Source organism: Salvelinus namaycush, chromosome 39 (assembly GCF_016432855.1).
Source record: "Salvelinus namaycush isolate Seneca chromosome 39, SaNama_1.0, whole genome shotgun sequence".
Classification (NCBI taxonomy): domain Eukaryota; kingdom Metazoa; phylum Chordata; class Actinopteri; order Salmoniformes; family Salmonidae; genus Salvelinus; species Salvelinus namaycush.
In genome coordinates this window covers 16,117,759-16,134,540 of record NC_052345.1, presented here as the reverse complement: position 1 = coordinate 16,134,540, position 16,782 = coordinate 16,117,759, and the positions used below count along the sequence as shown (strand labels likewise).

The 16,782-nt window shown below is 44.2% G+C and overlaps 1 protein-coding gene across 1 annotated transcript; it reads left to right on the top strand.

Annotated features, from left to right (window-relative positions):
* The first annotated feature begins 490 nt into the window (after nt 1-490).
* Nucleotides 491-15,420, top strand: LOC120032731 (envoplakin-like). The gene is made up of 22 exons (XM_038978921.1): nt 491-543; nt 3,937-4,036; nt 4,156-4,310; nt 4,638-4,761; nt 5,062-5,193; nt 5,313-5,354; nt 5,685-5,846; nt 6,038-6,145; nt 6,345-6,440; nt 6,687-6,800; nt 7,455-7,601; nt 7,964-8,118; nt 8,243-8,313; nt 8,655-8,839; nt 9,364-9,500; nt 9,629-9,767; nt 10,060-10,253; nt 10,422-10,572; nt 10,689-10,772; nt 10,885-10,992; nt 11,144-11,236; nt 11,356-15,420. The coding sequence occupies exons 1-22, from the start codon at nt 491-493 to the stop codon at nt 14,743-14,745; spliced, it is 5,940 nt and encodes a 1,979-aa protein (XP_038834849.1). The 3' UTR covers nt 14,746-15,420.
* Nucleotides 15,421-16,782: the final 1,362 nt, after the last annotated feature.

The following is a 16,782-nucleotide window of genomic DNA, read 5'->3' as shown; positions in this document are numbered from 1 at the left end:
CACAGGCATCCACTAAGATAGGATTGTACTTCATCTTGCCTTGTTTAAGGTTTACATTACCTCCACTACTTATTAGTATCTAATTACCCACAAGCCAATATGTTATTCTACAGAAACAAATGTTTCTCCAGACTCCCTAGCAAAATAGCGACAGTGACTTTAGAAAACCTCAATGAGTGGCAGTGAACTAAGGAATGGGGAGGGTTGAACTAGAGGTGAGTAAAGGAGGGCAGAAGTGAGGAGAAGGAGTGTGTAAGAACAGGTTGGCCCGGTCCTGTGGAACTAAATAGATTGTAAACAGGGAGGGGCACAGGTACTCTTTCAGTCAGCTTAATCACAGTGCTGACACCAACGGGGACACACAGTAAAATACGCACAGGTAGTGTGTGTCTTATCTGTGACAGTGAGAGAGGAACAGAGAGTGTGAGGGGACCAGAGAGACTTGAGTTCTGTCCGTGGAGTGGAACTTCCACTCACTAAAAGATCCAGGATGTTCAAGAAGAAGGACAGTAATAGCTTGAAGGGGTCCAGCAAGATCAGCAAGTGAGTCTTTAAGGAAAGATAGCAAACTCGGTCATGCAACCCCCTCCACTCCACCTCCTTCCTCCTTTCCTCTCCTTCTTCCTAAACTTGGATTTGTTTCATATCTCCTGTGTTTGCTGTGTTGTCCTCTTTCTCATAGAATCCTCTGGAATCTCCTTTGTTTATTTCATTCCTAACTCCTGGATAATGGAGATTGGAAGATAGATGGTTTACTGTGTGTTTTGGCATGTTGTTGTAGTCAAGAAGACCAACTTTGTTCTATGTAAAGATATGAAGAGAAGTTTTGTTTGTCTCTTTGGTTGTCTTGATGTTATTGTAGGTTTTGCGGGGGTTTTATGTGGCCTTAGGGCAGATTTGCTCAATCACCTGTTTGTGTATGTGTGTGTGTGTTTTCAGGTCACGTAAAACAGATTCTAAAATTTGATGGCGTTATCAAATGGTACGACTCATTAGATTCACATTGATTTGGTGACTATTCACGTCATTATAACATTCCCCGTGGAGGGATATATGATGGCGTCAAGATTTCTACGTTACCACGAAAGAGTAGGACATACAGTACTTAGATAAGGTAGATAGGGACACATATTTTTATCAATGTTCATCCATCAATCAAGTATGACTCCTATGTCAATGCGTCATCAAAAGCGTAGCCTGTAGGCCTACATTAGCGATGAATCAAATGTCACCCGATTAGAAAAATATGAATCACTTGAGCTTCCCTAAGGTTGAAAATCAACCCTGACCTTTTGTTTTGTCTCACCCTCAGCACAGACCGCTTAGCACCAGGACTTGTGGTGTTTATGTTGAGTCAATGGAGACTGATGTTAATGGAGATGTAACCTGTAAGTCTATGGGTGTAACACGGGTGAAAAGACTCCCACGAAAAAGATAGGAATGAAAATGAAGCGTGAACACATGGAAGGTGTGTCAGTTGATCATTGTGATGCTATAGCAACAGGATGATTGTCTTATAGTATCCATGCACGACACCTGGACCGAGATGAAAGATAGAGGGGATGACCATTCAGAGAGAGAGAGAGAGTGAGAGGAGTGCCACTGGTGTGTCTGATGGCCCTGCTGATCAGGGCAGATAAGACCTCTGTCTGTGCTGTTCAGCTGGTTTCTCCACAGCCTATGGGTGTTGGCTCACCGTCTTGCCACGGTGGTGCAAATGGGATATTTAAAGGGAAAGTCCTTGTCTGATTGATAGACTGCTTGTCTTTCTGTTAAACACAATTGAAACATCTGTATCAGCACTGTGAAGGGTGCTACAGTACAACTGTTGATGAAGCATTTAATCGCAGTGAAGATACTTTAGTATAGTAGGTCTATCTTAGTTATGGAGGAGGACGTTCGTGTAAAATCTAGGCCAGGGCCTGCATTTAATGTGTATAAGGCACTTAAGTATCTCTACTTGCACATTCATCTTCTGCACATTCTACCATTCCAGTGTTTAATTGCTATATTGTAATTACTTCGCCACCATGGCCTATTTATTGCCGTACCTCTCTTATCCTACCTCATTTGCACATGCTGTATATAGATTTTTCTACTGTATTATTGATTGTATGTTTGTTTATTCCATGTGTAACTCTGTGTTGTTGTGTGTGTCAAACTGCTTTGCTTTATCTTGGCCAGGTCGCAGTTGCAAATGAGAACTTGTTCTCAACTAGCCTACCTGGTTAAATAAAGGTGAAATAAAAAATAAATAGTTTACCCAATCCATCACCTGTAGAAGTTGTCATTGGAGGGATAGTGGTGTTTCAACAGGAGGTTTGTGAGTCCTGTAGTGCTGGTATTTAAAGGGGAGGTGAGTGACATCACTTCAGTGCTGCTATGGTCCTTAGGGGCAGGTTGATGTGAGAACACAGATCTACTGAATCGGTCATCTTATGCTGCTGGTACAAGCATATGTAATCTCATTACATCATAATACATGTTTTACTGTTGATAACAGCACTTTCATTTCAAAATGGCTCCTGAGGTTAAAAGGAACATGGGCAGAAATGTTGGGGTCGTCGAATGTAGTCAGTTCGGCAAATTCAACTACACAGTCAAAATAGTGGACTATTTTCTACACATGCACTGAATATCACCTGAATTGGTGAAACGAATTGATCCCAACTCAGATGAACAGTTGTAAGATGACAGTTACATACAGTATTTTACAGTTTATCAGGCAATCTGAATAGCCTGGATTCAAAGCTGTGGAAAGTATTCAACACACTTCTAACCCTCTCTGGAGATTAATGCTCTACCTTGAACACTGCCCTGGGAGAGTACCCACTAGGTACCTTGAACACTGCCCTGGGAGAGTACCCACTAGGTACCTTGAACACTGCCCTGGGAGAGTACCCACTAGGTACCTTGAACACTGCCCTGGGAGAGTACCCACTAGGTACCTTGAACACTGCCCTGGGAGAGTACCCACTAGGTACCTTGAACACTGCCCTGGGAGAGTACCCACTAGGTGCCTTGAACACTGCCCTGGGAGAGTACCCACTAGGTACCTTGAACACTGCCCTGGGAGAGTACCCACTAGGTACCTTGAACACTGCCCTGGGAGAGTACCCACTAGGTCGGCAGAGAGGGAGAGCAATACAGGTAGTCACAGTCACACAGAGGGAGTGACAGGGAGACAAACAAATAGTTGTTGTGGAATGATGGAATGTTCAGCGTTTCGGGAATTCTCAGGTGGGGCAGTGGAAGTGATTCACCCTCCTGTTGATCCCAGGTCGTCACCTCTAGAGAGGCCATTGGGTTCGGTCCCAAATGGCACACTATTCCCTACATAGTGCACTACTTTTGACCGGAGACATGGTCAAACGTATTGCACTATGAAGGGAATAGGGTGCCTTTTGGGACTCATTCGTGGTTTCAGTTCAAGAGTGTTGTCTTATGTAGGGCCAGGAGTTTTTCCTGAACATCAAGAACCCAGTGCCCTAGTTATAGGTTCTAACTATGGCCCAGAGTTCTTCCTGGTCAAGTCACATAAGAACTCCTGGTCCTAGTAATACATTTGGACTTTTGTTAGTCGTGGACAAAGTGTTGATTTTGGACAAAGGGAGTTCACAGAGGACAGCTTCACACACATCTACTCTGTGTCGCTATCTATTCTTAGCCTGTGGTTTTATATCTAATGATTTTGCGTGTTAGGTTTTGTAATTGGATAGCTTCCACAAGGATAATGGCCTCTGCATCCATCTTAAATGTTTAGGACCTTGACCTTCATTGGTCACTTAAGTCAAGGACAACAACTGAAGTGCTCGATTCAAACAGAGATTCCATGTCCACATTCTTCTCTCTGCCTCTTTCCTCTTTGCATTTTGTATCTTCTTTGCTATTTTTCTAAATCAGATCTTTAACCTTTAACCTTTGCCCTCTAAACAGGTCCACAGCCAACGACTTGGCCTTGGTGATTGCACGGATGCAAAAGAATTCCGACCAGGTGGAGAAAAATGTCCTCCGTGCCGAAGAGCTACTGGCTGTGGTGAGATGACGGTCTCTCTCTTTCTTTCTCTCTAAATAATAGTGTGTCCATGGACTTCAATTCTGGCCACTAACCATTCTGTTGACTCACCTACTGTCTTCATCCCCATTGCCATGTAGGATGCAGAGAATGAGAAGAAAAACCGGCCCCTCCAGCACCAGAAAGTGGTGGCAAGCAACCTGTCTGAGGCTGAGGGCCTGCTGAATGACCTCTTCCTGGATGTGGACAAGGCCAAGAAGTGCAAACACCCCCAAAGCAGCGAGATAGAGAGCGAGTGAGTGACCTCTTCTAGGCCCATCCCACTGGGCACAAATGTCAATTCAACGTTTATTCTACAATTTCATTGAAATGAGATGGGAAATGGGATATCTCTTATGAACGCTGATATCATTTGGGCTCTTCAGCTGCTTCAAAAAGATTAGTCTCTGCAGAAATCCATTTTTTCCCTTTAAGACATTTGATCATTGGGGGATGCAGTAAGGTCCATCTGGATTTATTTACTAAAACGTGTTGCTCTTGCCAGTTCTCTTTGTTATCATGCTCATGCTAAACATACTAAACGTCTTTTCCCCTCCCTCCCTCAACCTTTTGTTCATTCCAGTGTCAGTCACCTCCATGACCGCTGGCTGAAAGACTGTGCCTTCTACCGGGACATCTATGAGCCTGTCAACGATGTGGAGCTGAAGCCCAGAATCGACTGGGCTTCAGTGCTCAATCAGAAACAGGTAAAATCAAGTGTCCTCTTCATCTTTGGCAACTAACTTAAGATCAAGCCTCCATATTGTAAACATCCTTATAAAAGCATGGTGCGCATCCCCTTGACACACTGTTCTGTTGACCAATCCAAGCTGAAATTGACTTCAGTTGTACTATATATTGACTGACTTAGCTAACACAACAGTACACAACGTTCAGTTCATCGTTATCCTACAGTTTATGTTCATTTAAGATACCCCTCTTTAGTTTTCTTCTGAGTCTAATTGTGTCCATGACTGACCATACCGTTCTGTGTGTCTGTCTCTCAGAGGGAGGTGAACACAGAAGAGTACGGGCCCACCATGGCTGACCTGAAGAAGCAGATCGCTGCCCACAACATACTGCACAAGGAGATCGAGGCCTACAGCTCTCAGCTCAGCAGCAGCTCCACCAGCACCAAGGTAACCCCTTCAACTCTCTCATCTCCGTGACGATGAATTACAGGGTTCGTGGATTTAATGGATGTGTTTGAAAACGTCTTGTAGCTAGTGACCATGACAACAATTCATTTGTGTTTCAGGAGGAGTATGCTGCCATCAAGAAACAATACAACAACCTTTTGGTAAGTCATAGTTATCATATGGGTACGATGAAATCCAGAGGAGGCTGGTGGGAGGAGGTATAGGAGGACGGGCTCATTGTAATGGCTGGAATGGAATAAATGGAACAGAGTCCAACACGGGGTTTCCAAATGTTTGACGTGTTTGATACTGTTCCATTTATTCCATTCCAGCAAATTACAATGAGCCCATCCTCCTATAGCTCCTCCCACAATCCTCCTCTGATGGGATCGGTGGGATTTCACTTTCAACCAAAAAGTAATTGTAACACATGTTCTCTTTTTGGTGTGACTCTTTACAGTTGTTTATATAATATTGTTCTATTCCCACAGGACAATTCAAAATGGCGGCACCACTACCTAAGCAGTCTGTATGACTATATGCAGGGCTGTAACAAGGAGCTGGCCTATCTAGGAGACGAACAGACAAAAATCCTGAAACAGGACTGGAGCGACCACATGTTGGACCCTCCGGACGTCCGTAGACAGTATGAGGTGAGAGTCCATCTCAGGGGTCAAATAGAGTGTCACTCAATGTCAATAAGACTTAATAATATAACAATAAAGTATGAAAATGCTGCTTGAGGAGGTGCTTCATAGGTTTCTGGCATGGATGTACATTTAGTTTTTTTTTACTGAAGGAGTCATGTTCAGTGACATCATATTTCATTTTTTATCTCAATCAGAACTTCAAGAACAACAGCCTGCTGTCCCATGAGAGCGAAGTGAACAAACTCCAGGATGACGGTGATCGACTCATTGAGTTGAAGCACCCGGCCAGCACCCCAATAGAGGTACATGCCAATAACCAATTTCAACTTTAAGTACACCTCCCCTTGTAGACTATTACCATTTTACATTGTCTTCAGTCAAGAATCGATCAGTCTTCCGTAGATTAGACTTCTACATTTAGGTCCACCAAGTTTACAATGTTCCTGAAAGATATCGAGATTTTCCCTTTACGTGATGGCTTCATCTTTATACTCGTTTCAGGCTCAGAGAGATTCTTTGCGGAATGAGTGGCAGAAGTTCCTCAACCTGTGCATCTGCCAAGAGACCCATCTGGATTACATGGAGGATTTCAAGAAGGTAAATGTCACTCAGAATACATTAACAAGGCTTCATAGTATCTACATCAGTTTAGAATAATATTCAGACTTCCGTCTTTATTGCCAGAATGGAAAGGGTATCTTCTGTTTGGTTTTGAACCAGAAATGTCCCTAAGCACATTAGCATAGACATTCAAACTACAGCATGATCAGTAACCTGGATAGGTCAAAGATACTGTATGTGAAAAAGATACCATGTTCTGATGTGTTGTCTGTCCCTGTTCAGTACCAACTAGATGTGGAGACACTATCGGAGTCTCTGAGTGAACTCAACTCTAGCCTGAAGAAAGTGGAAGGCTCAACTGGGAGGAGTAGCTCAGCGATGACTCTGCAACTGGAGGTAAGAGAAGATATCGTTTATTAGTCCATACTAGATGGAAATTTGTCTTCTGCTTATTTCCAACCTCTCTGACACATCTCTGACACACGCATGCACGCGAGCACGCACACACACACACACACACACACAAAAAAACACAAACAAACAAACACAAATATAGGTAATGCCAGGATGTGAACACTGACATCTATTGTACATCTGGATGCAGTTCCAATCTCATTGAATCTTCGGTGTTAACTTGCGCAGTAAACTTTCAACACACCCATGAATCATAAAGATGCTCCATTGCATTTCACATTGATACAAATAAATACAACTCGTGCTTTTACCTCTGCACATTTATTATCAATGTCAAATAAAAATATGAAAAAAACATTTTCAAGACCAATCTTTTTTCTACAGTGTCCATTTTTGGGCTTTAACTCCCTGCACCACAGTAGAGAAATAAATGGTAGTGTGTGTGTTAACACTTCACTTCTAAAGACATTACATTTCTTTCACACATTATCAAACGTTATCATGACATTACCATACTACATTATTTAAATAATGTGAAGAAAAATGGTTATGCTGAAATGCAATGCAGGTGGTCCCAATTTCACCTTACCACTCTCTCTCCTCCTCTCTCTCTCTCTTTCTTTCTCCATCTCTCAGGCGGAGGAGAGCACGGTGCAACGCAACGAGCAGCTCCTGGCTGACCTGAGGAAGAGGAGCACCACCATCGCCCCTCTCAAGCTGCGCCGCTACCCGCCCACCAGGTCCACCACCGTGGACGCTCTCTGTGACTGGAAGACTGAGAAGGTATGACCAGCTGCTCTTGACCTCTCACCTTTTAACTTTGACCCTGTCCTGGAGCCTCCACCACAGGTTACGGTATGAAGCGGGTTCGAAACCTCTGTAGAATCTTTGATAAAGCTACTAAGCAATGACGTGACTACTAGAATAGAATGCTCTACCACTGCACTGAGAGGTGTGTCAAGGCATGCAACGTAACGTAGGCTCATGTAAACATCACAAAACCAAACATTACTGTAACTAGGGAACTCACGAAAGTAAATTAAAGTTCCTAGATACCTCAGTATTGGGCATTGTGTTTGTAAGATGAAAAGGAATATTTACATGTGATCCATTCTGAGGAAAGTTCTCTCTTTGTGTTCTTTTAGGCTGAACTCACTCGAGGGGACAAGTTCACCCTCAAGTCGAATTCAGACGTTGAGAACTGGGACGTATTGACCAGCAGTGGGGCAACCAAAACCTTTCCAGGGGTCTGCTTCCTGATCCCACCCCCTGACCCAGAGGCCATTGCCACCGTAGACCTGTAAGCAACAGGAGCATATGTCATTTATGTCAATTATATGACATGCATATGGACAATAATATGTCAATTTTGTGACTTAAAATGTCTCAGTTCTAATGATTTTTGTGTGTGTGTGTGTGCACAGACACGGTGATGTGCTTGACGACATCAAGAAGAGGAGGGCTGTTTATTTAGGCACAATGAAGGACAAGATCCGTTGTGTCGAAGAGAAACCCGTATACACAGGTGAGAAACAGTTGCTCTATTAATCCCAGTGCCCCAAAACAAAGCCTTCCAAATAACTCTGGAACTGCTACTGTTACTGCCATGATCATTCACTGGAAATAAGGAGAAATGGCTTCTCTAACTTTTGATTCAACCTTGTCCCTAGACCACATTGTGATATCACATTCAATTCATCACGTCATGTAAACCCCAAGCCAAAGGGTATTTATGGGACATGTGTACATATACAATGTGTGAAATTAACTAAGGCTGCAGATAAAATGGCACCCTATTCCCTACATAGTGCACTACTTTTGATAAGGCCAGATTAGCATTGCCCTGTGTTCCCCTCATAGCTCCTCCGTCCAACCCCAAAGCTAAAGCCGTGGCCGGTCAGCTGGATAAGCTGGATGAGGACCTGGTCAAAGCCAAGCAGGGCATGTTGAGCCGTCTGAGGGCCCCGCTTGACCGCAGTGACCCCACCACCGACCTGGCCAAGAGGCTGAAGGAGCAAGAGGTGAGAGAGAGAGAGAGTCTTGTTTTTAACTTTATTGAGACAGATACAAGTGGAAGTGAGCAGGAAGACAGAGAAGGAGAGAGAAAGTCTTGTTTTTAACTTTATTGAGACCGATACAAGAGGAAATGAGCAAGGAAACGGAGAAGGAGGGAGAAAGAGAGTAGAGGTGGAGCCGGGATTCGTACCCACGCTGTGGAGTGATATGTGTTGCAGGCCACATTACCCACTAGACCAGCCTCAGGCACAGTCTAAGAGGATATCCAAAATGACACCCTATTCAGCTACTTTTGATAGATAGAAAGCATGTCTACCAGCCATTGTAACTGTACAATATATCTTCATGCTGGTTGACAAGCTAAATCTGAATAATTATAGATTGACATTGATGGATTCGTGCCTCCTAAAGATGATGATGACAACGATGATGAGTCTAATGACTATGGCGATGAGGATGATGATAGTTATGCTATTGTTGGTGAGGATGGTACTGGACCCTAATGATACGGTGGTTGTATCTCTTGTAGAAAGCAGCAGATGCTCTGGCAGCTATGGAGCAGCCGAAGTTGGAGAAGGACGTCTCCAAAGGTCTTGCAGCCAAACTTCAAGCTACCAAGGACAAGCAAGATGGCATCGCAGCCCTGGCCGACCTATTTAACAAGAAGTACGACCATTTTACAAACATACATTATCACCGATCACCTGTCTTAGCGATATATGATCAGAAAATAGCATCAAACAGCAGATCTTGCTGTTAATTATATATTATTTTTGTTGTCATTTCTTCTATAGGACTAATGCATCTCTGAACCTGGAGAAGCAGATCAAGAAAGTGGATGGCATCGTCTCTGGCTTTGAGGAAAAGCTGAATAATGATGGCCCTATCCCAGATGTCCCCAATGCTATTCAGGCCCGCACCCAGGAGATCCAGGTGGGTGGGACAATTACCAGTGCACCCTATTCCCTATACAGTGAAATACTTTTGACCAGGACCATTGCCTACACTGCCTTGGATTAGTGTGCCATTTTGGACACACCTCAACTTTCTTAAGAGAACCAAATAGATTCTACAGTATCTTTGAACAAATTGGACCAGAGAATACCCTAGTAGTTGACTTGAAGTAATAAAGGACTGTATCATTTGACTGCACATATCAGTCATCCCTTCTAATTTAGCTAAATGCACACCACCAGGACACATATATCATATCTGTTCTCTACAGAGTCTGCGTAAGGACGTAGCGGGCTCTCAGGATGAACTGAAGAAGCTGGGCCAGGACCTGGAGACCAGCGAGCAGCTGTGTAGTTCCCTGCAGCAGGGCTACCAGGAGTACTGCCCAGACATCCATCGCCAGGGGACCCAGGTCAAACAACTACAGAACCGCTACTCTAATGTCAACAACCAGCTGAAGGAGAGGTGAGCCCAGGGCCACTTGTCTGTTAGCTAACGTTGACTACACACACCATGTCTGCAAATATATGGTATCAAAATAGTCCATTTGTTTGCTCGAACGTCAGATGAACAGAATAATTGTTTTCAGTTTGTCATCATGAAAGTGTTTTTCATTGCGTTTTTCTTTCTCAGAGAGGGCCTCTTGCAAGAGGCTGCAGGCAAGAACCAGGAATTCCAGAACACAAGCAAATCTCTGAACTCCTTCCTGAAAAATCTGCCTGACAACAAGATCAGCCCCAGCGATGACCTATCACAGGTCAACTCCAAGCAGACCTCCCAGAAGGTCAGTTTGTTTGTGTTATGTGTCAAGAAGCTCTGAAATTGTTGACGATATTCTTAAAATATCATTGTAAGACACATATTTTGCAATCAAGTTTAATTTTGTAATTTTTATTGCAGAGGGTGGTGGATGACATCAAGAGGAAGGGAGACGACCTGGATAGAGTGGTTGACCTTTCCCAAGATTTGCAGAATATCCTCAATGTAAGACTCTGATTAAGTTACATTATCCTACTGCATCATGATTAACCTTTTATTTGTGTAACAGATATTTGGATATTTGGATACAAAATCTTAATTTCAACTGCTTGTGCAGGAATATGAGGTCAACACTGACAAATACAGCAGCACCCTCGACAATGTGGGAGCCAAAGATTCCAAAAAACGTCACACCTCCACCCTTGCTGATACTGTGCAGAACCAGGTAATACATAAGGAATGGAAGTCAATAGACACAAATTACATTCATGTTTATCAACTTCTATGCAGACCAATGTAGGGCGCATCATGTTTTCCTGCATGTTTTCTTGAGCACTGTGAGCTGAAGGATGTCTGTGCTTCTTTGTATATTACAGGAAAAGGCTGTGGTGAACCACTATGCTAAAACATCAGCTGAGAATGACCAGCAGCTCAATCAGATGGGCTATGCTAAGAAGCTCATCGCTCAGGTGAGTTGGAAAATCTAGGTGCACGTAACAGCTTTCCCACTGCCAATTTTGATCAATTGAATGTGTTTAGGATACAAAATTATGAAAATGTTGACGTATTTTTTGTTTACTTTTTGTAGAAACATGAGAAACAATCCATAGAACCAACCCTAAAACCAACCATAAACATAAAGAGCCTGCAGAAAGAGTTGAGTGCGGAGAGCGATAGACGCAGCCGTGCTGAGACTGACGTGGCAAATTTCAGAACCAGGATGCTGTCTCTGAAGAGCCGTAAAGGGATGCATCGAGTTGAGGAGAAGGAGGTACTCGAGTACTACCGCGACCCTAAACTGGAAACCGACCTAAAAGATCTGGAGGACCAAATCCACAAAGAGGCCTTGAAGCGCAGCCGTACCCAGGGTGAGATTGAGGGTGTGAAAATCAAAATCGCCAATTTTGGGGACGACCTCAAGTGCATCAAGCCCAAACTGGTGACTAGAGAGGTGACTGAGTTTGAGAGAGATCCTCAGTTGGATGTAGAAGCCTCCAAGTTAAAAGATGAGATCGGCAAGATAAAGAATGAGGTTCGAGTAAAAGAGGGAGAAGTCATTCAACAGAAGACAGAGGTCACCATCCTGAATGCTACAAGACCCAACATCAGGGAGAAGGTTATGAAAAAGGAGGTGATTCGATTGGAGAAGGATCCAGAGATGCTCAAGGCTGTTAAAACATTTGAAAAGGAAATCGCAGATGAAGGCCACAAGAGCAAGACTCTGAATGACGAGATCTTCCAAACGAGGAGCCAGATCAATGCATTGGAGAGGATCATTCCCACCATTCAGCCCAAGATGGTCACCAGGGAGGTGAAGAAAGTCGAACAGGACCCTGAGCTCATCAATGAATCCAAGAGGATTCGATCAGGCCTAGAGGGAGAGAAAATTGAGACGGACTCTCTGGTCAAGGAGGTCTCTCAGCTCAAAATTCGGTATAGCGAGGTGGGGCAGTGGAAGCCCAAGGTCGAACTCAAGGAAATCGTCAATGAGATCTACCGCATAGATCCACAAACAGAGTTGGAGATAATGCGTCTGAAGAAAGATGTTCAAGACTTGAACAAGCAGCGTTCTGACTTACAGGACCAGATCACTCTGGTCATGGTCGATCTGGAAGCCCTGCGTTCCAAGAAGCCAAAGGTGGAGCTGAAGGAAGTCATCCAAGACGTGGTGAAAGAGGAGAGGAGCCCTGAGAATGAAAGAGAGATACAAAGGCTCAATGATCAGGTGAACCATCTGCACCATACTTACAATAATGTAGAGGACCAGATTAACCTCCTGAGAAAAGAGAGGGACGAGTGGAAAGCAGAAAAATCCAAGGTGGAGACAAAGCTTACGACCAAAGATATCTTCAAGTATGAGGACGATCCGCTCTTGGAGAAGGAGGCTGATCGGCTGAGAAAGGAGGTACGCGAAGAGCAACAGTGTCGCCGTACCACTGAGGAGATGGTGTTCGACCTGCAAAACAAGTACATCCAGCTGGAGAGACAAAAGCCAGAGGAAAAAGTGGTGGTGCAGGAGGTGGTGCGTCTACAGAAGGACCCCAAGCAGATAGTTGAGCATGATAAGCTTGGCAGGAGTCTGGATGAGGAGGTTAAGTCTCGCCGGCAGCTAGAGCTTGAGATGCAAAAACTTAAAACCTTAGTGGAGGAGAAGGAGAACATCCTAAAGCAGAGTGACGAACATCAGAGGAAGATTAAAGTGGAGTTTGAACTGAAACAGATCAAACTGCGCATCAAAGAGCTTGAGAATGCCCCACCGCCCGTCGAGGAGAGTATCGTTGTTGAGGAGGTCCTGAAAGTTGAGAGAGACCCCAGACTGGAGAGGATGACCAATGGTCTTCGCTCAGACATGGACAAGGAAACCAATGACGTCCTGAATATTCAGAGAAACATCAGGAACACCAATGTCAAGCTTGAGCTCCTTCAGCGAGAAAAGGCCATTGAGAAGACAGTGTACAAAGAGGTTATCCGTGTGGAGAAAGACCAGGCTGTAGAAGCAGAGAGATACCGCCTGAAGGGCCTGGTGTCTCAGGAGAAACATGCCAGGCAGGACCTGGAGGAAAAAATCAAACAACTCTCTGATAAACTCAACCGACTGAATGGCACTCAGTCAAGCACTTCTCGGGAAGAGACAAGTCTCATTCTGGCCAGGGACACCTTGCAGAGGGAGAAAGACAACCTCACCCGGGAGCTGAAGAAGTTGGAGTCTGAGAGGCAAGACATCAGCGTATCGTTCCAGCAGCAGACCAGGCTGATGAGCGAGAGAAGCCAGATCAACAGGCAAAAGAGCGTCAAGATGGAGTCTGACGTGCAGCGTCTGGAGAGGGAGATACTGGACGAGAAAGACACGATCCACCAGAAAGACAACACCATCAGGGAACTCCAAAGGGACAAGGAGAAGGAAGACCATACAGAGACCCGGACAAAGGAGACCAATGTCTCCACTAAAATCACCATCTTGGACCCTGATACTGGCAAAGAACTATCGCCATATGAAGCCTACCTGCAGGGACTGATCGACCGTACCCAGTACATGCATCTGCAAGAGCTGGAGTGCGATTGGGAGGAAATAACTTCCATGGGACCTGATGGGGAGACCTCTGTGCTGCAGGATCGCAAGAGCGGCAAGCAGTACTCTATCAAAAATGCCTTGAAAGATGGAAAACTGACCCAGTATGATCTGCAAAAATACAAGGATGGGAAAATGCCTATTTCAGAGTTTGCCCTCCTTGTCGCAGGTGAAAAAGAGAAACAGCCCAAGTTCAACTCAATCACATCAAAGCCAGCATCCTCGCTAAAGTCGTCCCCAACCAGCAGTGCCCCTGTTCCTGCCCCGAAGGAAAGATATCCTATCGCTGGTGTAATTGACACAAACACTGACACATGCGTCTCCATACGCAGTGCAGTGGCCCGCAAGCTGATCGAAAGCGGCACGGCACAAAAGCTGTTGGAAGCACAGGCTGCTACAGGGGGCATCATTGACATCAGCAACAAGGAGAGATACTCGGTCCACAAAGCAGCCGAGAGGGGCCTCATCGATTCGAGCCAACTGCAGAGGCTACTCAACGCCCAGAAAGCCTACACTGGCGTGGAGGACCCCACGACCAGAGAACGCCTGTCGGTGGGAGAGGCCGTCTTGAAAGGTTGGATGCCCAAAGAAACTGCCCTGCGTTACATGGAGGTGCAACACCTGACGGGAGGGCTGGTAAATCCCAACAACACGGACCGTGTGGGCATACAGGAGGCCATTGGAGCCAAAATGATTGACAGCACCATGATGAGAGAGCTTCAGGACGAGTACAACTACGCCAAGGAAATTGTCGACCCCACAACAAAGGATAAAATCAACTACAAGCAAGCGATGGCCCGCTGCAAGACCGATCCTCAGTCTGGCCTACTGATGCTACCTGCTTCCTCCAAAGTGTCTGTCAGCAGCTACACCCCTACATACAATTCTCATCGATTTTCTTCGAGATAATAGACCTGTTAACAGTGTGCTTGGAGGGTATTGTTGTCTCTAGGGTGAATAATATGAAGTCAAATTATATTGTATAAACATAAATATCAATACTACCCAGAATGTGTAATTTAATTCTGTCTGAAAATACTGCATAGCTCACTGTAAGGTCATGATTGTTGCTGCTGAGTTGCTTTTGTTTACCAAATTTGTTTGGAGATGGCAGAATCTACTTTAAAAAAGGAAAGACACAAAGGAGTTTTGTTTTTTTGTTTATCCTTGATATGATTGTTTTACTAGAGATGATGGGACATGGTGCAATGTTATTGACTAAGTTTTGCTTGTCTATTTCTTATTATTCCTATGTCTTATTATTCTCCTGACACTGATCCTTTTAAATGCAACCTTGATACTGTATCAAGAAAATAATTATTAAAGATTAGATTGTCAACATGTGCTTGCTTCTTCATTTCCAACACAATAGAAGAATTAACTACCAAACAAAGCAACATGATAACACACACCTCGTCCACAAATACATCTAATATCAAATCAAGAATTTATGTTTCTCACAAAGATACATTTCCAAACGACATATCAGTTTTCACTCACAAATGTAAACATTGCATAAATGGCCACATCGAACATTCTCTCTCTTATCTTAGATTAGCTACAATAAGAATGTAAGTATGCATTTTCTTGACCTACTTCATACACCTGACCCAACATTCAGTGAACCTGCCAAACTCTGTCAGGAGGAAGAGGGTGTCTTCCAGAACTGATATCGTATGACAAAGGCAGGACTTCACAGTGCACCAGAACAAGCAGCTTTTATGTATCAATCAGGATTTCCTCAGAAGTCTTTTTATAGTGTAATTCCACCCTTCGCCATTCTAAATTAGCTAGAGGCACAGTCTCATAATCTTTGACATCTCCATGTAATCGGCTATTTGGGAAAATGGCCCAACCATAATAAAATATGACCTTTTGACACAATCCATCTGAGGTATAAATGAGGTCATATAAACATTACAACATGTACAAAAGAACATTAAATTCAACCTGGTTCATAACTTTACACCAGTAGCACTATATCAGTGCAGCAGTTGTGACCGATGAATTCTTATTTGGGTCCAGGTCAGAGAGGAGCACGTGGCTGAGCAGCAGTAGCAGCATCTCCCTTGCTCTCCTCCCTCTCTCTGAAGTAGCTCCTCTGTTCAGTGACACCTCTCTGTAGCAGGGCTAGGTTCACCCCATCCACACAGTTCAGCACACGGGCATGGACCATCACACCATCACCTCCTGTGAAGAGATAGGTAAGTAGGTTTTGGGAGTTACAAAGCATATAAACCAAATAAAAACCTAATTTTACCCTCTGCTTTTTCAATCTCGCCCAGAACTATGTACTGGGCTCCAATGATGGGGTCAAAGGGTTCCACAAATGGAGTCTGAACAACAACTTGGTGCTGTCTTGTTGCATGCTGGGTAGACAGTGTAGTCTTCGATTCCTCTGGTTGGTAACTCACCAATCTAGAAAATGAACTAGTCTGTTAGCCATGCAATCCAAAAGGGATAACAAATCATTTAAAAAAGCTACGATTATACATTGTGTGTTAAAGATAGTACCAGAGGCGGCTGCTGACGGAAGGACGGCTCATAATAATGGCCGGAACGGAGCAAATGGAATGGCATCGAACACCTGGAAACCACGCGGTTCATGTATTTGATACCATTCCACTGATTCGCTCCAGTCATAACCACGACCCCTTTCTTAATAACAATTGCGGTAGACACTCCTCACCTTCCAAATGTTCTCACTGAATCTCCCTCCTTGACTGCACCAAAGTTGACTTCCCAAAGGAAATGAAAGACTGCAGGTGCTGGAAGCATCTTCTCAATAAGTTATCAAAGGGTAAAATAGGCCAAATACTATAAAGATGCCAGATTATTGTTTTGTCCGTAATGTTCAAGGCCGTAATTGTTCAAGGCCGTAATGTTTAACAACGTCACATAACGTGATTTCTTTTTACGCGCCCCCTTTTCTAGCCATTCAGGAAG

Bases quoted from the DNA above. Each gene is read 5' to 3' on its own strand.
- LOC120032731 (XM_038978921.1), top strand. From the start codon at position 491: ATGTTCAAGAAGAAGGACAGTAATAGCTTGAAGGGGTCCAGCAAGATC. The intron at 4,762-5,061 runs GTAAAATCAAGT...TCTGTCTCTCAG, and splicing joins CAGTGCTCAATCAGAAACAG to AGGGAGGTGAACACAGAAGA. The intron at 9,501-9,628 runs GTACGACCATTT...TTTCTTCTATAG, and splicing joins GCCGACCTATTTAACAAGAA to GACTAATGCATCTCTGAACC.